General features: G+C 40.8%; 1 protein-coding gene across 1 annotated transcript in view; it reads right to left on the reverse strand.

Moving 5' to 3' along the window:
• The window catches only part of UNC5D (unc-5 netrin receptor D), a 620,243-nt gene that overhangs the window by 250,367 nt on the left and 348,162 nt on the right, over positions 1 to 21,714 (reverse strand). The window contains exon 3 of the mRNA XM_056116771.1: positions 6,952 to 7,095. Coding sequence (XP_055972746.1) covers positions 6,952 to 7,095 — 144 coding nt within the window. The remainder of the gene's footprint in view (positions 1 to 6,951; positions 7,096 to 21,714) is intronic.

Genomic DNA, 21,714 nt, shown 5'->3' on the forward strand with positions numbered 1-21,714 from the left:
ATCTGATGTCTACTGGTGTTAAAAACATGAATCACGAATCATGACCATCCTGTTCGTCGATTGCCTCGAGCAGGCCCCAGTAACGTCTCCTTCATCCTAGCCCTGAGATTTTCGAGAAAGTGCTATATTCAGGGCTCTTTAGGAGAATGAGACCCATCATTGTTACTGGTATTTGGCATATTGGGTACGCCACGGGGAGTTTGCCAGACTCTGCCATGTGGGCAGGTTACATTCGGTAGCCTGCCAGTTTGTGCAAAGTAGGAATGAGATAATAAGATGTCTAGCTTCCAGGAGTTGGGTTTTATAGTCTCTGGGTGTTGGCCGTTAATGGGATTACACGGCGCCAGGGGCCAGTTGGTGGGTGTGACCCCTGCCTACTGGAATTCGGAGGATCTGGGTGGAGGATGCTCAGCGCAGATCCGAGTAGGCTTGGAGATCTCAGTCCTGGGACCCGCATGCCTTTGTTCCTCTGCCGGTACCTTCAGGTGTGCGGAGAGTGGTCTCAGCATGGTGCTGGCTGGTGCTGGAGGTCTTTGGCTGCTGGAGCCCTGGTCGGGGTGGGGAGGAAAGCTCAACCCGCTACCCTCCAAGGGGCCCCAGTGAGGACAACCAGGCACGGGGGCAGGAGACTGCACTGTTCTCTTCAGAGACTATAAAAACCAGCTCCCGGAAGAGAACAGTGCAGTCTTAAAAACAAACAAATAAACAAATGAGGAATCCTTGCTGAACTAGGTCCCATGTAGGAGAAAGCGTAGAGATGGACTTGAATGGAAAAATGAAATCGGCAGAGGGAGGACTGTGAGTCAGAGCTGAGAATGTGTTCCATGGAGAAGCAAGCACATAAACACAGAAGGGGGGGGGGGCAAGTGATGCCCAAGTCCAGATTCTGAGCTGTGCTGCTTAATTAGAGCTCAGCAGGCTTGCACGAGATCAAGCTGGATGTGCACATTACAGATGAATTTAAATATCTGGCAGATGTGCCCATATTTATTTATTTTTATATTTACTTTGGCAGTCAGGAAGGGGGCCACCAATGATTTTTAACAGGTGAGATTATTCATCCAAGCCACGAACCTGAGATCATAATTGAGATTTAATCAGGTACATTTCTCTCCTCTAATTAGCAAAGAGATACTGTGCCACCAAGAAGCAAAAATTCAGTCTTCATGGTAGACCTGTAACCCTATGTAGGGCGTTTCTGTGCCCTTAAATGAGATTTTCCATTCACTTTTGGCACAACTGCAAATGTATTTATGAGTGTCTCAAATAAGTAGCGTACTTAAATTATATTCAGGAGAAATCATATTTTATTGATCACTTAAAAAATCAACAAAATGGTGATTCCCTACCGAGATTTCTTCCAAGCGGCTATGCGACCGTTGCAGGAACATTACCCACATTCCCTCCCTCACCTCCCAGAGTGGAAGAGACCTTCGTGGCAAGAAGGATTTGACTAAGCAAGAGTTAATGATCTAGGCAAGCCATTTTGAAGGAGAAAAATGGGAAAGAAAAGCAATGGCTGAGCAGCCAAATGTTCATCCATGAAAATAAACAACTACGAATAATTGAATATTCCTAGTTTTGACAACCATCCAGCATCAGAAGTAACAGATGCCTCAGTGGCCGCTCCCTCCAGCTTGACAGCATCACACAAATGAGAGAGGGCCCGTGGGACTGCTCCGAGAGAGTCTCTCTGCCAGTTTGGGAGTAGGGAGGGTTAAGTGTGGGTCGGCTTTATTTATTGTTGCCTTTATACAATCACCTGAAATCCTACGGGCCTTGGCCATTTAAAGCTGCAGGCAGTTGGATGAGCAGCCAACATCTTTTTTACACAGTATGAAATTGAGAAAAGGACAATAGTCTAAAGTGATGGGTACACGTAGTTTCCTGAAAAAAAAAAAAAAAAGCCCCAAACTGTTCCTGTGGCTTCTGACCACTCAGGCAGTAATATGTAATATGTACTGACTAGATGTGTTAAAGACACATCTACCAAATGCATATATATATGTTATATTTTATATGTAATATTCATATTCTAAATGTGTATCTCTCTATATATGCCAATATGTGTGTATATATATTTTTAAAGAAATATATTATGCATGCATGTATACATATACAATAACTTGACCATGAGGAAGGATGCAATTTGCTCAGATAATAGAAAAGCAATTACCATTTTCCTCAAGGAAGCACTCACATTCATTTTTTTTTTCATTTTTTTTCCTATGATGGTTCTGAAATTCTCACCAACAGAGAAGAATTAATTTAGCTTTTCCTTAGAATTAAGGACATTTATGGAAGCCAGAAAAGTATCTAGGATCTTGCTTCATGTTTGTTGTTATGTGGGTGACCCCTGCTCACATCACCTATGTTTTATGAAGATCACTTTCAATAATGAAGCAGAAAGCAGGGGTTGAGGCAACATTTCCCTTAAAGGCTTTCTGGGGTCTGGCTAGAAGCACACAGAGTACCTGGCAGCAGCTGCATCACCCAGGAGCTCTTAGAAATAGAGAATCTCAGATCATCTATTCAAATAATTTTAACAAGTTCACCTACAATTTTTAAAGAGAAACCCACCTGATTTGTTTGCATGTTAAATTCTGCAAAGCACTCTACTGAGTAAGTCAACCCAGAGTTACCTGACAGAGAATCACCGGGATAACTACATAGAAAACATCTCTGTCCCACCTCTCTAAGCTCTGACTTAACAGGCCAGAGGTAGAGACCAACAATCTGCAAACTAAACTGATTCTCCAGTTTTCATATTCATATGCATTACATATGTAGCACTGCATTGTAGCACTGTCCTCCCATTGTTCATCAATTTGCTTGAGCAGGCACCAGTAATGTTTCCATTGTGAGACTTGTTGTTACCATTTTTTGGCATATTGAATATGCCACGTGGAGCTTGCCAGGCTCTGCCATGCGGGTAGGATACTCTCCGTAGCTTGCAGGTCTCTCCGATAGGGACAGAAGAATCGAACCTGGGTTGGTCACATGCAAGGCAAATGCCCTACCTGCTGTGCTATCATTCCAGTCAGATTACATTTTTTTACATATGTAAAAAAATTACATATTTTTTACCTTTTTTATTTTACTTTTTTACTTTATTTTTTTACTTTATTACATATGTAAATAAAGTAAATGTATTATATATTTAAATATGTTTTATATTTGAAAAAACCAAGTGATATCACAGCAGTGAACTTCCTGGAACTTCTGCAGAGCTAAGTGGATGCGGCGATCACAGTAGGAAGCTTCAGTACAAGCTCCCTTAGCCGAAGGCCCAGGTGCTAGGAAGGTTCTGCCTGCTGCAGTTTTGAAATGGTTAAAATCTTAAAGGATCAGGGGCTGGAGTGATAGCACAGCGGGTAGGGCGTTTGCCTTGCATGCGGCTGACTCAAGTTCGATTCCCAGCATCCCATATGGTCCCCTGAGCACCGACCGCCAGGAGTAATTCCTGTGTGCAGAGCCAGGAGTAACCCCTGTGCATTGATTGCCAGATATGACCCAAAAAGGGGAAAAAAAAAATCTTAAAGGATCATTGGTTCAATGTTGAAGCACAAGTGGCTCTGAGGCTGAATTACAGTAATTTAATGAACATAAAAATGATACGAATTTGCAAAGTCCCCTCAAGACAATTATCATCAGATTCATAAACTACGTTCATCTATCAAAATCCTTATTTAGCACATTAAGATGTCCTTAGTATTTCAAAAAACAATCTAAAAAAAGAAGAAGCATTGTGACAATTATACCTAATTTGCTTTTTCATTTATTGGGAATAAAAACTATCCTTACGTGCAATGTGCTATTTGCTGGGAAGTGCTCACAAATAGTAGGCAGAAATCTCTTATTTCATGGAAACATAAAAGTTAGAGAAAAAGAAGGGTTTTTTTCCAACAGGCAAATCAAAACATTTCCAAACAAGGTCCAAAAGGCAGCTTTATCCTTCCACTTTTGATGCTATTAAGCATAGTTAAATTTCAATTTACATTTTAATGTACACTGGTCCCTAAGTCAAATGCAGTATTTAATGACAAGCCATGTCTTGACTTCACAGATAGTTTCAAATAAATTAAGCAATCTGTAACTTACTACATAGGACAAGATTAAAATATGCTGAAAATATTACAGATGATATTAACTGCATACTAGTGGCTTTAACAATACTAATTTTTTTAATTAAAATACATCTTAATTCTATTCATATTTATATATCACACAACAATGGCAACTAAAATAGTTGAGGAGATTTGTAAGATTGTTACACAAAAATATGGCATGACTCCTGGAAAGATGATAAAAAAAATTCTTCCATTTTTTACATTTTTTGATTTTATCATATATGGAACAGTGAGGATTCCTAGAGCTAAAGTAAAATGGATTTTTGAAGTGCTATTAATCTATAATCTACAGAAAAATTAGTAAAATGGATTTTGAAGTACTACTAATCTGTAATCTACAGAAAAAAATTGTAAAGTAATATAATTTTAACTAAATTCAGTTAGTTTCAAATGCTTATAGCACCTACTGGTGAATGGTACAGGTGCTATACATTCAGACACATCGTGAACAAATAGTTAATGATAAGCACTAACTCTATCAGGTAGCACTGTAGCATAGGCCTCCTAGTTTTCATTGAGACTTGTTGTAACTGTGTTTGGCATATTAAATACGTCATGGGTAGCTTGCTAGGCTTTGCTGTGCTGATGAGATACTCTCGGTAGCTTGCTGGGCTCTCCTAGAGGGGCGGAAGAATCCAACCCAGGTCAGCTGGGCTGGCCATGTGCAAGGCAAATGTCCTGCTCGCTGTGCTATCGCCCCAACTCTATCAGGTACAGTTGGTTGTTTTTGTTTTTTGTTTTGTTTTGTTTTTGGTACTTTTTGTTTCTTTGGGGGCCATAACCTTCTGTGCTCAGAGCTGATTCCTTTCTCTGTACTCAGGGATCATTCATGGCAGGACTTGGTGGGGGGGGGGGGTCATAGGGGATACTGGAGATATAATCTATGTCTGCTGCACGCAACGCAAATATGCCCTACCCACTGCACTATCTCTCCGTCCCCTCAGGTATAGTTTTAAGCACTGCATAGCAATCAATACCCCTCATTCATGCAATGAACTAGGGATACTCCTTCATCCTTGACGACAATGGGACATGTCTAACATCATGAAACTCAAAAGTAATGGAGATGTAACTGGGACCAACCCAGTGTTTCCAGGACCACTGGGACTTAGAACCGATAGGACTCCTGTGTGTGGATCTCTGTCAAAAGAGCCACATGTGCAGAACAGAGGATCTGAACATGATCTGTAGTGGAGAAATGTGCTCCATTCCACACCATCAAGCACTATGAGAAACAAAGAAGGGCAAGGAGGAGACTTCCTAAAAAAAATGTATAAGCGGTTGAAACTGCATAAACTGAATCCCCTGGAAGTTTCTAGCAGAAAAGCAGAGAGCACAATCATGGAGGGTGCAAAGGCTGGAGACCCTGATCGGAATACTTCCCGGAAGTCCTAGGTTCCCTAGAGAACTAAAGAAATTGTTAATTTATTTGAAATTAGAAATGAAGGGGGCTAGGATCTTGATAAGAAAGACATGGAAGGACCAAGTGGAAAGCTCCATGATGTTCGCCCCCACCCCCCTTCTTCAGACAGAGCTCAGAGAATAATCATCTTCAAGCTGACTCAGTCAGTCTCAGCCAGCCCTGCCAAGGCAATTGCAAGAGTGAGCACAGAGCTGGGAGTATTAACGAAGAGGAGAAGCAAACATAGTCCCTCTCCTGCTGACCTGCTACTTTAAAGTCGTAAAGTATTTGCTGGTTACAATGAAGTAAATAACTGTATGGAAAATGCCTCCCAGGCCTCTGACCTTAACCACAAAGTACATAAAATGACCTTATGTCCTTGGCCAATTAGGGGCCAGGCAACACCCATGAATGGGGCCTCCCGGAAGGCCAGTATAGTGAAGGTGAAATGCATATATTAAGGTGAAGGTTTCATTTCCCAAGAAACATAAATGTCTCTGCCAATAGCAATTCACTCCTATTCCTAATCCCTAAACCACTGACATATGCTGTGAAGAATTCTGAGTCCTCAAATCTATCCCTCATGTCCCATATTCTTTATAGCACTTTCAGAAGGCAGCATTTGAATAAAACAACAATAACCATCTCTGCCCTCCATCACTCCTTTTTTTTTCCTTCGGAAGGTGCTTCTACAGTCCTGAATTCAAAAGGAAGTGTTATAGAAAGCTACACAGGAGTAGAATAATAGGGGAGGTACATGATTTCAAGGGAAGAGAAAGGAGAAGTGCATATTTACAAACATTCCACAGTATCAAAACACTGATGCTAAAATAAACAAATCAAATTTACAGTTTCCTTCCCTCCTTCCCTCTCTCTCTCCATCCCTCCCTTCTCCTCTTTTTCTTTGTTTTCTAAATATAGATAGTTTTAGTCTTCCTTGGGTCAAACAGATGCTGTTTTAAAATCCATTTCTATGTTTCAAGATTCAGAGGAAAGATATTTAATAGTAGGCTATGAAAAATCCCTAAATGTCTTAAATTTGCAGATTTGCTGGGAAGCAAACAGTTGTCACTTAACCTTTCCCGTCAACGCCCCCTGACCTTTCTCATTGATGGTGGGCATCAGAAAGCATTTGCTGGGCTGTTCTCTCCCAGGAATGGGCTTTCCTGGCATTGTGGAGAAACCTGCACTCTGGCAATCTAGCCAAACTGATTTGTTGATTGGACTCCCGAGGTGATTATCAAACATTTACGATACAATTTCAAGAGAGTAAATCCAGTCAAGGCAGAGGCAGTCCTGGCGGTTCCTGACTGTTCTCCGCAGGTGGCAGGAGCATCGGACCCATGCACAGACCCTCCCCGGTTTAATTTAAACCCTGCGGATGTCCCATAGGAAGAAGGTGGGGTCGCGTGTACTCACAGGCTATGCGCACAGAGGCCTTCCTGCTCTTGGAGGTCCCCAGGTGGCTCCAGGCCACGCACTGGCACCAGTAGTCCTCGGGTCCGTGGAAGTCCTCCACCTGCTGCCTGGTGACGTTGATGAACACTTCCCGCACCTTCAGGCCTGGCGGAGGAAGACAGAAGAAAGCTGCTTGAGGCCCTCTCGTGTCTCCAACAGAAAGTTAAGGCTAGCCAAAGCTCCTCTTGTTAATTAAACAATTCTGTTTTTAATCAAGGCAAGGTTTTAATTACTTTGACAATAATATATTACTGCTAATTAAATTTCAACAGCTGAGTGGGCTGGAAAGAATAGTGTGAAGTATTACCAACCGATGTGGCTCCAATACAATATAATAGTTTTCACAATACCTTGATGGAGTGCTTTTTCTTTGTCTCTCCTGGTGTAAAACCTACGGTGAGAAATGTCGTGTCAAACTGATTCCCGAGGTTCCCAAGCAAAAGTAGCTTGAGCACACTAATCCCAGCGACACTGTTCAGGTGGTTCTAAATGACGCTCCCTGCATATGGCAGAGGGCAAGGGTGCTGCCGGCCATATGGCAGAGAAAGGCGAAGGCACAGAGGTCAGAGTGAGAAGACAAGTGACAGAGCATTGGCATGACATGTGACTGACCAGGGTTCAGTCCCCGGCACCCTATAAGGTCCCTTGCATGCTGACAGTATCCCTGAGTGCAGAGAAGGAGTAAGCCCTGAGCATCACTGGATGTGGCTCAAAGTCATAAACAACAGCAACAAGTGAAAGACAAAGAGAGTGAGAGAGTACTCACATGAGAGAGAAGGAGGGAGGGATCAAGGGAGGGAGGGAGGGAGGGATCAAGGGAAGGAGGGAGGGAAGAAGGAAGGAAGGAAGGAAGGAAGGAAGGAAGGAAGGAAGGAAGGAAGGAAGGAAGGGAGGGAGGAAGGAAGGAAGGAAGGAGAGGAGGAAAGGGGAAGGAAGGAAAGAAGGAAGGAAGGAAAGAAGGAAGTAAGGAAAGAAGGGAGGGAGGGATCAAAGAAGGGAGGAAGGAAGGGATCAAGGGAGGGAGGGAGGGAGGGATCAAAGGAGGGAGGGAGGAAGGGACCAAGGGATGGAGGGAGGGAAGGAGGGAGGGAGGGAAGGAGGGGAGAAGGAAGGAAGGAAGGAAGGAAGGAAGGAAGGAAGGAAGGAAGGAAGGAAGGAAGGAAGGGGAAGGAAGGAAGGGAGGGAGGGAGGAAGGGAAAAATGAATGAATGAAAGAAAGAGAAAGAAAAAGAAGAGGGAAAGAAAGAAAAAGAAAGAGGGAAAGAAAGAAAGAAAAAGAAAGAAAGAAAGAAAGAAAGAAAGAAAGAAAGAAAGAAAGAAAGACAGGAGAAGGCAAGAAAATATGCACCATTGTATGGCAAATAGGCTGGGAGTCCAGGAAAGGCAAGAGCCCCAGCTTCAAAGTTTTCCAAAAAGAAATCCCATGAGACATCTTGAGTAAGTTTGTCCCAAGATCCTGAGAAGCAAACCCAGGGAGACCCCATAGCAGTGGCAGAAGGCTGTGAAGAGCATCTTTCGTAGAAGCAGAGGAGGTGCTGAGCCTGCATCTGTAGAATGCAGGGATGGTAAGACTGACCTTTATTATATTGGTGTTTATAACATCACACTGTGGTCCTACTAACGCTCTCCTTCTAATAAAAACTTCACTTGGTGCTTCCTTTCTAGAGAATATATGTTTCTTTCCAACCTCTGACCAAGGGGGACTCTCTGCCTTTCTTTCCTTTGGAAGGAGCAGTCACTTTGTTCAGGCTGCTGGCATTCAAGAAGACAGACACTTTGACAACCATTTCTGCTCACGAACTGTGAGCATGGCGGCACCAGTTCTGGCCACCACACCTCTAACAACAAACACTGCTCTAGGGGAGACAGCATGGGACTAAAAGGTTCGATCCCATGGTGGTCCCCTGAGTCCGCCAGGAGTAATCCCTGAGTGCAAACCCAGGAGTAACCCCTGAGTACTGCTGGATGTGGCCTCCAAACCAAAAAACAAAACAACAACAAAACCTTTGGAAATGCTTGCTGAATTCTACTAAAGGGGCCAAGCATCATGACATGCCTCCAACTTCTTCCCACATGATATTTTTAATCAGAGCCATGGGCACTGACCTTGCACCCCATTCTTCAGTTGAGGACCTAAGAGGCTAAGTCAGGTTTGAGCCCAAGGCAGCTCCATGAATGGACCCCTTTCAATAATTCAATCCAGACTCTGCATTTTAGGTACCTATATCAAATATGGCAATAAGATTAACAGAGAAAATTTATGAACATATGTCTGTCCTCCCCAATCCCCACCACACCACTCTTTAACTCTCGGGAAAGAAACTCAGGGGATGGGATGACTAGTATTACCAAAAGAGTCAGAGACTTTTGGTGGGACTTAAACAATAGAGGCAAAAGATTAAAGAACAATAATAGAGATAAGGATTAGTCAGGCTGTGGGAATATTCCCTTCCATCCAATCAATAGAATGGTATTTATAACAACAAAAAAAAAGTCTATGCCCACATAAATCGCCCTGTAAAATTGGCTTTATACATTCCAAATTTGTAGGCTGTGTCACATAATAGGAAATGATCTTGACAACAACCGATAATTCCATGTTTCCACTGGAAGGTGCTGAAGTACACCTTTCTTCCTGAGAGTAAAGAGTCCCTCAAAACTGTCTCATACATCAAGTAAGAAAGAAATCTCAAGGGCACATTTATTCTTGTTGCTGGATTGTTTGTTTGTTTCTGCATTGAAATAGAAAAAGTGGTAGGTCGAGGGTAAGGAGAAGATGAAGTTGGCAGGCAAAGAAATATTTGAAATAATATGACAGACTGAGACCCAAGATGAGAAAAAGTTATGAGGCCCCAAAATAGTCTGAGAGCAGAGCCCATCTGAGGATTAAGGAAGAAGGTGGCCACAGAAAAGACAACTTGTGTAACAGGTTTCTCTTTGATTTTAGGCAAATGGGGATGGTATACTTTGCATGAGGAGAGAGAAGAGCAAATCAAAGCCTCACAGTAGGTGGTTGAGTCCCTTTGATATGTCAGAGCTCCCCTGAGGCAGAACAGGGAGACCTAGTGGGACAGAATGTGTCCAGGGCTTGGGAGTCCTTGAATGCTTACCAAAGAAATACTCAATATACTTGAAAGTGCAGACATACCTTCAAGCTCCTGGAGAATGATACTATCTGTTGCATCTTCTCTAAGAGCATCTAAACTATGGGTGTCTTGCAGGTTGAAAATGAAGGCAAGCACCATCTGAAAGTGGCTCAGGAGATTGCCAAGTGCATAAAGCAGGGCAGTTCTACATCTATACCTCAAGACTTGCAATCACTTAACCCAGGCACCAGGGCATTAAGCCCCCCTAGAATTTCCTTGAAAGAGGTGTGGTAAAGCACAAAGAAAAGGAAAGGGCTGTCATGAAGGAATTTTACATTCACTAATCCCTAAAAAAAGCCACATAGCCACACACACACACACACACACACACACACACACACACAAGGCACCATTAAGTGAAGAGGTAGAGTGGGGTGCATGCTAATATGCAAGGACCTTTACTGTGGCATCAGGGGAAGGGATGGGGGCAAGGTGAGCAGGTTTGGAATTACCAGTTTACATAAATTTAGCATACTCTGGGGCATGGAGGCACCCCTAATTATCTGGTACCAGCTCTAGAAGAAAACTGAACCTAAGTATAAGAGATCTACAAGAACAGTTGTTGGTTTGAATACATAAGTCATGCTCATAGGCAAAGGCTTGTTGTATGGTGGAATTTATCATCTCAGTACAGCAAGCCATCTAGGGTCTGTGAGATGCCAACAATATATGCAGAAAAAAAATTCCAAAACAAATCCCATTCCAAAGCAAAAAACACCATGGAAAAGATGGTTACATATGACACACATATAAGCATTTAACATATATCCACGTATTCGAAACATTTGTGAAGATTAGCTCTATTTAAGAAAATATCCAACCCCATACCTCAACATTCATCTAGCAGTTTTGTAGAGATCACTACCTACTAGTACATTTCAAGAGAGGGATGCTAACGTGTTCACAGAAGTGAACAGGGGAGCAAAGATTCCAAGCAAATACACGATGGCACCTCATAAATAAGAGGAACACTGTACCTGATATCTTGTGTAACTAATAAGCATGGATGAGTCCAGCCCTTTAAATTATGGTGCAAATTATAACTATCAGCCTTTGTTATAGAGAAGAGTCTTAAAGAATATAAAAATATGGCTATGGGATGGATATGCTAATAAGATCTCTATGCTGTTAGATGGTTTAGTTATAGATAGACTAATGTTGGCAGCAGATGAGTAATTGTGCTGCATGTACGAAACATAACAGAGCGCACAGGACTTCATCATTTGTCAGCTTTATTTGTTTAAATGAAAAAATGCTGACAGCAGTTATTGCTGTAATCCCCTTATTTATCAGATGGGAAACACTAGTTACTCTTAGCAGGCCTAATCCTGTTGGGAGACTAAAAGTTAGAGAATTTTCAGCCTAATTGAAGGCCTATGCTTCGCATTTCAAAGAGAAGACATACAGAAGATGGGAAGAAAAAGTGAAGAGGAAAAAGGCAGGAAAAATCATTTTATTTCTTTCAGCATCTAATACAAGAACTCTAGTCTTAATCTAAAATCCTAACATGTCCTGCAGCAAACTAAGAATCCTGGAACAGTCTTTAGCATTCAGCACTGTGCCAACTACCACCCGGGTCCTACTACCAGCTGTCCCCGTGGCTTTTTATCTACTGCTCATTACCACACTTCCACAAAGCCCACCAGCAGAACCCAGCCATGGCTATTTGCAACCTGTTTGCAAATACACCTGGTGAGATGGGCGTTTGGGGAAGAATTGTCCACAGTTCTCCGATGCTTACTACACGTCACAGAATTATGTTCTTCCTATTTTGGAAGGTCTCGGTTGGAAGATGCTCAATTTCCTACACAGAATAACTCTACTAAAGAAGGGATGGGAGACTCTCTCTTCCTCCTCTTTGTGTCATTCATGCCCAAAACCACACAGAATCAGTAAGACTTAATTATGGCAAATTGAATGTCCATCATAATCTCCGTGACTGTTTCCACTGAGCATTTTAGTGCTATGTTTTACCTACACTGTGCCTCAGATTTCCTGATCATGGATTATCCAGAAGAGCAGTTATATAATGTTCCAATAGGCAAATCTGGGGTTGGAGTGATAGAACAGCAGGCAAGGCGTTTGCCTTGCACGTGGCCAACCCAGGTTCGACTCCCAGCATCCCATATGGTCCCCCAAGCACCACCAGGAGTAATTCCTGAGTGCAGAGTCAGGAGTAATGCCTGAGCATCACTGAGTGTGACCCAAAAAAGCAAAAACAAACAAAACAAATAAACAAACAAACAAAAATCAATAGGCAAAGCTCCAAGGGACTTTTATGAAAAGTAACTCTGGTGTGAAGAGTCTGCCCACCAAATGCTTTGAATTTGGCTCTAGCGTGGGTCTTCCTCACTCCACGTCCTCCAGAGGAAACAAGCTAACCCATTTAACTGGGAAAATTGAGTTCATCTCATATTAAAAGGAAAAACATTTTCCTATGTGTCTATTACTAGTCTAGGGTTAGATCTTTGAAAATAAGGCATAGTGATGAAAAGTTATCCCATATTTTCCATAACACATTGTTTGATCACTAGTGATTATAGAACCATTTTATGATCCTTTACTTTCTTAATGTCATCCTCTGCATCATCTGCACTACCTCACACCATACTTTGGTTATTTTTATTATCATTATTTTTTTTCTGCAGGGCTCATTGCAGAGAAAACAGATCAAAGATGCCGTACATTTATAACACATATTATTCAAAGAAAATTAGTTCAAGGCTCATAACAAAACTCAGCACCCTGTTCTATGAGCTGAGTATACTGTGACAAAGTAGATGATTAAAAGACTTGCTGGAAGACAGACCACATGCTGGGCCACAAAATATATTTCCATAAAATCAAGAAGATAAAATCAAAATCATATCAACCATCCACTCAGACCATGAAGCTTTGAAAATGGAAATTAGTCAGAAATGGGGGACAAAAAAAATAACCTCTCAAACACTTGTAAATTAAGCAAAAACCAAATTACAAGAAGGATTTTCTGAATTAAAAAAAAATCATTAAATATGAGTCTGAAAAAATAAAATAAAAATACATAGCAAGGGTACAATAAATGGCCAAATGCAACAGAACTGACAGGGGTGGAAGGGTAGGGTGATTACGATACTGGTGGAGGGAAGCAGACAACCTGTTGGTGGGTGAGGTGTTAGGTGCGGTATTAAATAATGCAAGTATGAACTAGCATAACCTATATTGCATATCATGGCACTGAAAAAATGTGAAGTCTTGCCAAGGAGCTTACAGGCTGGAGTTGAAGATACTTCAGCCGGCCCCAACAATGTAGTATGACCATGCCGATAACCACAGCAGCAAAGACATACACAGAATGGCACACCTAAGTGCTTTTGACCTCTGCTAGCATCAGCCAAAGCTTCCAGGGAAAGTGCAAGTCTACCTAAGTCTTGGAGGTTCTCATGCAACAATTATCTTGGTTTCAGAGTAAAGGCCATGGTAAGGACGCAGGAATCATGATACACACTTGACAGAAATTTTGAATTGACAGATGTCACAAAACTCTGGGACTGAGGGAAGCATTTTTATGCAACTGTGTCTCCAATTCTTGGGGGATTTTAGATGTCTTCAGGCCAACATGCTACCAAAAATAGCAAATTAAATGTAGATAATTAAAAGGTAGAACCATATTTCATTTCACTGGCAGATGCTTAATTAGGGCTAAATATCTTTTGCCACTTCATCCTAGCAACAAGATAAAAAATGTATTTTGATTTTAAAAAAGTCATCCTTTGAATGCGCACTATGCCTAATGAATACTTCTCAGCTTCCCCTTGATAATAACCACTCCACGGATTCCTCAGAAGGACCACGGTTCAGTCTTAAGTACCAGATCTACAAATTCACCCAAGCTCTTCATTTTCCCTCCCCACTCTACACCAGAGATTAAAATTAATCAGCACAGAGGTGTCTGGCAGAAGAAAGCAAATTAGGTTGATAGTGTTTTCTGATAACTGAGAGCAGGGGGGCTTCTGAGACAGAAGTCTCATGTGAGGGTATTTAGAACACAGATTCCCAGGAACGACTCATTCAACATCACCTTCACAGCAGCTGTGAAGGAGATCTGTTCAAGATCTGAAACTCTCCTGCCCAAATCAATAACTAGTCAATACGACAGGAATTACAATCACTCCCTGTTGGCAGACTAGGATTATGTTATATAACTGTTTCCCCTCGACTCTTAGAATGTACGGTCACAGTCCTCCAGTTGTTCATCGATTTGTTAGAGCGGGACCAGTAACGTCTCCATCATGAGACTTGTTACTGTGTTTGGCATGTCGAATACGTCACCGGTAGCTTGCCAGGCTCTGCTGTGCGGGCGAGATACTCTTGGTAGCTTGCTGGGCTCTCCGAGAGGGGCGGAGGAATCGAACTCAGATCGGCCAACAGGTTGGCCGCTTGTAAGGCAAATGCCCTACCGCTGTGCTATTGCTCCAGCAATTAGAATAACATAAGCTAAATGTATGGGATTAGGGAAATGGCTTAAGGGGCTGGAGTGTAGTCCTAAAATGCAGAAGCCCTAAGTTTGATCCCATGAGACACATGGCTCCCTGAGCACCAATAGATGTGACCCTGGTGGTCCCCAGAACCATGAGATCTGAGCATCATTAACGCACCTGGGAGCATCCCCAGGACCCTTTAAGCACTGCCTGGGAGACCCTACCCACAAAACAAAGTAGAAAAATGAATAATACAAATATCAAGTGTTATATGAAAGAAAATTATTAAGCTGTTAATATGTCACTTTGCTTTTACTGAAAGTACAAACTTAAAAATAATATTTTTAGAGTATACTTGTCCCATTCAAATAATAAATCAAATGATAAAAATTATTAATTTATTATTGTTCAGGGGCCATACTTCGAAGTGCTCAGGATTAACTCTTGGTTTTGCACTGAGGGATCACTCCTGTCAGAGCTTGGGGGACCATATGGAATGCCAGAATTGAAGTCGGGTTGTCTCTGTGCAAGGCAAATTTAAAATGTATCTATAATCTTATAAGTCATTGAGAACTTTCTACACACCAGGTTTTGTGCTAAGCCTCTTACGGGAGTGAGTTCTGAGACTAACAATAGTTCTACGTGGTGAACATAATTATTACTGCCAATTTACATTCTTGGAAATAGAGTTGAAAGGATGCCAAAAAATTGTCTACTCTGAAATGGGCTTACTTTTAATGTTTCTTTTTTGATGTGTTTTCTGAAAAGTATGTAGTCAGATTTCAAACATGCTATGAGCTAACACTAGCATCCGTATTCTTAAGTGCAATTCTGTTTATTTTCAATCCTTATAGTTTCCACTTAAAATTAAGAAGCACACTTGTAAATGTTGCCTGAATCGGCAATTGAAAAAGGCCAAAGACGCTCTTTAAGAACTTGGGGTTTAGAACAAATATCTGGTAGATATAAGAAATGGTTTTTAAACTACAAAAAATGGTTAGCTAACCTGTATCTCCTAAGGATAGGAGGAGTAAAGGGTCTTTGAATTTTTATAGAAAAGTTTAAATTAAACATAAGAGATAAATCCTTCAGACTCCATCACAGGTTTCTGGAGGGAATTTACAATATTTTCTGAAAACCCTTTTAAGAATACACCAGTTCTCTCTAAGCAGCAGAATGAAGCACATGGTTAAACCTGGGGTGAGGTGGGAGAATGTTTCTATATAAGTGAACTTAAAACCCACAAACTGTCAACGGATCACTTGAGAGATTGATTGCTTCTATGTAATATGTCCTAAAATATATGTTTCCCAAACGTCCATTGGTGATTTGTGAATCATTGACGTTAATATCAAATTAATGACTTTCTGGGAAGACAATGCAAATACAAATCCCCATCACTGGAATGGGTTATTTCTGAGATACCAACTTTAAAGATTCAACATATTTTTATTTCAACTGTTCTCCCTGTTCTCAACCCAATCCATTAACCTTTGATCCCCAGACAATGCTTCCAGTTGTTTAAAAAAGGAAATCACATACAATGAAGTTCCTGAAATGATACTCTTTTAAAAGAAAAAATACTAGTTACTGGAGCTGAGAGATTTCCCATAACACACTGGAATATGCATTATTTCACTCACTAGGGTTCGATATCTCCAGAGTAGAATAAGATAAGAGTGATGTAGTTATTGAAGGAAATCCCGTTTTTATTGAATAATAAAGAAGTAGTTTAGCTTATTGATACCTCACTCTCACAATAGGTTATATTATCTTGCTTCCAAAAGAGGGAGGGGGGAGGGAGGAGGAGGAGGAGGAGGAGGAAGAGGAAGAGGATAGGGAGAGAGGAGGAAGAGGAGGAGGAAGAGGAAGATGAGGAGGAGGAGGGGGGAGGAGGGAGAGCAGGAGGCAGCGGAGGAGGAGGGGGGAGAGGAAGAAGAGAAGGAGGAAGAGGAGGCAAAGGAGGAGGAGAGGAGGAGGAGGGAGAGGAGGGGGAGAGGAGGAAGAGGAGGAGAAAGAAGAGGAGGAGGAGGGAGAAGAGGGGGAGGAGGGGGATGATGAGGAGGAGGGGGAGGAGGAGGGAGACAGAGACTAATGCTTTTCAATTCTGTTACAAAATGTTCTATCCATTCTCAAGCACAGGATTCCTGGATTGGGATTACCTTTCAACTCCAGATGTTCACAAACGAACATCACTGGGAAGTAAACTTCCCATATTTCTAAACGAAATGAGGCAGAACAAATGAAAGAGGAAGCCTTGACTTGTGCAGAGAACTGAAAGCTTACATTACGAAGAGGCATAGCCAGGCCTGTGCAAACACAGTAACTCATGTCAAATAAATTGTACTTTTACAGGAAAGAAATCTAGGCTCTGGGTTTTCCAAGCTAAATTGCATGAAAACACATGATCCTTTATTTTTTTTTCCTTATTTGAACTGTTCGATGACTGGACCAAATTACCCGAAAGACAAAAGGCAGTTTGCAGTCTTTAACAACTGAAAGGAAGTATTGCTTCCAATTTGGAAATGCAAAAGATTCTGTGTGGACTCCGAATACTCTCAGGTCCTATGCATTTCTCATTAGTTGCCTGAGAGTGAAAATCTGTAAGTAAAAAAAGATTTAAAAATTCTCTTGATTTTAGAAATGGAGGAACTGTTGGCCAAAGAGATAGTTCCAACAGGACTTAAAAGGATATGAACAACTCATTCTCTCTTTGGTCAAAAGTGGTCTGACTGTCCTTGGACTCTGGGAGTCATTTACGCTTCCAATCAAAAGCTATTAAGTCTGTAAAGTTAGCCAAGCCTTGAGCTCAAACTCAGCGCTAAAGAACCCAAGGGGCGTAATACATCTATTTTTCAATACCTGAGGCCATTTTTTTCCAACCTTAATTGCACTTAGGTATTGGTTTTGGGTATAATATCTCCACTCATCTTGCTCCAGTTTCTACTATTCCACTATTAATACAGAGCTTAGGAAACATAATTGCAGTGTGTGGTAGACAGCGATTTTCATTAAACACACAGAAGAAAACTGTTTAGGGAGAGGCATTTCTTTCCTATTGATTCAATCAAAATGACTTGGAAGAAAAGGTTGTGCTTATTAAATTCTTTTCAAGAAGGCGTGTGATAAAACTCACATTCTTTCTCAACATCATTTTTTAAAAATGGCATATAATTTATTTAGATTCTGTCACTTATGAATTTTTTTCTTCCCAGGTCTTTTAAAATTTGTGACTTGTATTGGTCTTGCCTTTTTTTTTCCTTTTTTTTTTTCAAAGTGGAGAGGGAGATGTACACAGCGGCAGAGAGTGTAATCAATGCTCCTATCTATAAGACATGGGGTTGCCTAGCAATGTTAGGGAATTAAAAGTAGGAAGCAATAACAAAATAGAATGCTGTGAAATTACAAGAGGGTGCAGTGTTAAATTGGCTCGCAATACTTACCAAGTGGACTTTAAATGAGAATGATAAAGGATTTTCTAGCAGTGATAAAAGAAAAAAAAATAGTTGATCATTTTTCATTGTTTCCTATCTTTCATTTGGAGCAGTGCACCCCATGGAATTCTGCTATTTTGAGTTCATTACTGGGTAAAATCTAGGACAGAGACATGTAGGGATAAAGCATCCAGCCCTGTTAAGCCACTGGTATTTGAGAGCGTTCCAGTTGGACAAATTGAGTATAAGACGTATAAACCTCTGCTATGCTACCATTGTTTTAGAGGCGCTGAGTCACATGGAAATGCTGCTCACTTTACTGAGTTCTGAATTTCAGATTCTTTAGCTAAATTTTTTGTCCAGAAACTGAAGATCCTATTGTCTCTGATCCTTTCTCTCCCAACACGAGGTCTGTTCACATGGGGCTTGTGAGCAGGAATTTTTTTTCTCTCATTTCAAGGTTTAATTTGTCCTTTTCTGACACTGTCAAATTCTTCTTTCAATAAGAATTCTTCTTTCAAAATTTATTCGGAAATATATGAAGTTTAGCATACTTTTGTGATGTTTAGTTCTTTGACCTATTTGTTGATTTCTAAGCATACGCACAGTATTACTGGAAGAGGTTATGCCTGGAGTTCTGGAAATGTCACTGGTTCTAGTTGTTATAAACTTCTATTTTTGTTTTCTTTTTGTTCATTTTCGAGCCACACCTGGCAGCACTAAGGTATCACTGCTGACTCTTCACTCAGGAATCAGTCTTGGTGGTACTTGGGATGCTGGGTATTGAATGGGTCTGGACCGCCTGCAAGACAAGTACCCTACCTGTTGTGCAATGTCTCTGGCCCCCTAAACTTCTATATAACAGTGTCAGGCACTGGAAAGTGAATAAGGAACTGGTTCTTAAAGAGATAGCAAAAATGGTTACAAATAAAGAAATTCTGATGGAATAACTGCAAGATTTGAAAACTGAAACACTAAGCACAGTTTTTATAATTGAATCACAGTGAGCTGCAGTTACAAAGCCTTCATGTTTGAGTTTCACTCATACAAATCCACCAGTGTACATTTCCCACCACCAATGCCCCCAGTATTCCCTTCTCCTACATCCCATCCCCCTTTGCCTATATGGCAGACAATTTCCATCTTACTTTCTCTCTATTTGGGGGTATTAAGGTTTGCAAGGCAGATACGGAGAGACCATCACGTTTGGTCCTTATCTATTTTCAGCAGCACATATCTCCCATCCCAAGCGATCCCTCCAACCATCACTGACTTAGTGATCCCCTCTCTATTCCAGCTGCCTTCTCCCCCAGTTCATGAGGCAGGTTTCTAACCACAGAGCATTCTTCCTGGCCCTTGTCACTACTGTCCTTGGGTGTCTCATATTATTTTATATTCCACAAATAAGTTCAGTCCTTCTATGTCTGTCCCTCTCTTTCTGACTCATTTCACTTAGCATGATACTCTCCATGTACATCCACTTATAAGCAAATTTCATGACTTCATCTTTCCTAACAGCTGCAGGGTATTCTATTGTGTAGATGTACCAAAGTTTCTTTAACTAGTCTTCTGTTCTCAGAAATTCAGACTGTTTCTAGATTCTGGCTATTGCGAACAGACTTAACACATTCTTTTTGAGTGTTTCCATATCAGTGTTTTCATAGGGCGAATAGCACAGAAACCTGGATGCAGAGGTGACTTTAGTGTTGATATAACATCTGAAGTGAAAATCCATAGATCTGGATTTTAGGAAGAAAAGCTACATTTCTTGATACAAGAAGTTTTTATGTGTAAGATGGGGCTGCTAGGTTACCACTAAGATCACTTTCGGTTTTTCCATCTTAGTAAGATGGAAATAAGCATGTTTTTTTTTTTTAATTTTCTTTTGGTCTGGTGAACACCTCTTAAACATGTATCACATTTGTAACTCCCCATACTAAGCTGAAATAAATAGGGAATTGCAATCAAGTTTTCAATGTTTCCCATTTGAAGTGATGCGTACACACTGCAATTCCAAATTTATTCGGAGATGCATGAAGTTTAGCATATGTTCTGTTGCTTTATTTATGTTTACTGAAGTTACATTGGTTCCTGATATTTTGTTAATTCCAGGTGTATAGCTTCAGCCCTGACAGGTGTGCATGTCACCCTATGCCATGTCATTCTCTTTAGATGTCTCTCCATGGTTTCTATCTTCATGATTACTTAATCATGTTTTTTTCTATTTATGAGTTCCTCTAAGTTTCAGATACCAATCTATTCATTACATCCCACAAATAATTTAAACACAACTTGTCCAAATAATGATCACACATATATCTCCTGTGAATGCAGTTATTTATATTAACTGCATTAACCTTTGACTTCTGCTAAAGGATGGATTGTGGGAGCTAGACCACAATTATAGTGCCACAGTGAAGGTACATCCCTCGCATGCAGTTGAGTCATGGTTTCAGTCCCACCACCAAGTGGTATCTCCAAGTAAAGCTGGGGGTGATCTGGGTAATCTAGACACCAGAGTCTGAGCAGCACCACGTCTCCAGTCTGACATACAACGGCAGACTCAGTTTGGCCAAATCACAAGAGAGGCTTCCTCAGATTCCTGAATACTGCTCAGGAGGACCCCCAGGTCCCATCCACAAAAGAGGTGTATTGCATATGTATGCACTCACGTGTGTGTATGTGTGTCTCCAGCATGTGTGGTTCTGAGGATCAAATCTAGTGCCCCCCTACATGTCAGGCACACACTTAACCCCAATGAGCCACATCCACAGCTCCCTTAATGTTTATTCCTCCATCATATTTGAGAAAACAACCTTACTTCAAATGCTCCTACCTGATTTATCCCTGGAAGCACTCCAATCATTGCATTCCCCTATGTCAGTCTAAATCAATCTATACTAGCATCAAAATATCCATAAAATCAAAGGACTCCCCATGGCATGGGCAGCTTTTCAAACTATTTTTTTTCTAAAAATATCACTTTTATTACCAAAAAGGCTACTTTAGTAGCTCCAACAATTATGCTAGGACTTCTAGTCAATTCCAATTTTAATATTAATAAAACACTTATTACAATAAATATTTAGTTCAGCTCTCATGGCTCATAAATCTCTAGGACAGAGTCAAGATAAATTGCTCTGTTTTATACGCAAAGCAGACCACATTAGTTCAAAGGACTTTGTTTTAATCACTTGATACACCTACAATCACTAGCAAAAATTCCCAACGTACACTATGCTTACTAACTTGGGGAAATGATTTTGTGTGCTTTTTTTCCCATTCAAATTGGTTTACCAAAATAAACTGAAAAAAATTAAAATCCAATAGAAGGTACATAATTTAAACAGCCTATAGAAATGACATGGATTACCAGTAATTTATAATTGAAAAAAAAACTAGCTGCCTCCCCAACCCCCCAAAAAAGTTTAAACCAAGAGTTTTTACTATGAATGAGTGCCTCTAATTACCCTTCTGGAAGAAGTTACTTTAATGTGATGTAACGGCAACATTGAAAGTTTTTGTTTAAATTAAACACCGATTTTTCCCTATAATTACAAAAAATTAGTCTTTTTTACAGGTCAAGTGCAGTAAACTAAAATATTCTTTCAGCACAAAGCAGCACTAGAAAGAGTAATAGTTATAGATGGGAGTTGATTAGTTTTGTAGTAGCTGCTCCATCAG

Source organism: Sorex fumeus, unplaced genomic scaffold, assembly GCF_029834395.1.
Source record: "Sorex fumeus unplaced genomic scaffold, SorFum_2.1 ptg000033l, whole genome shotgun sequence".
NCBI classification, from domain to species: Eukaryota; Metazoa; Chordata; class Mammalia; order Eulipotyphla; family Soricidae; genus Sorex; species Sorex fumeus.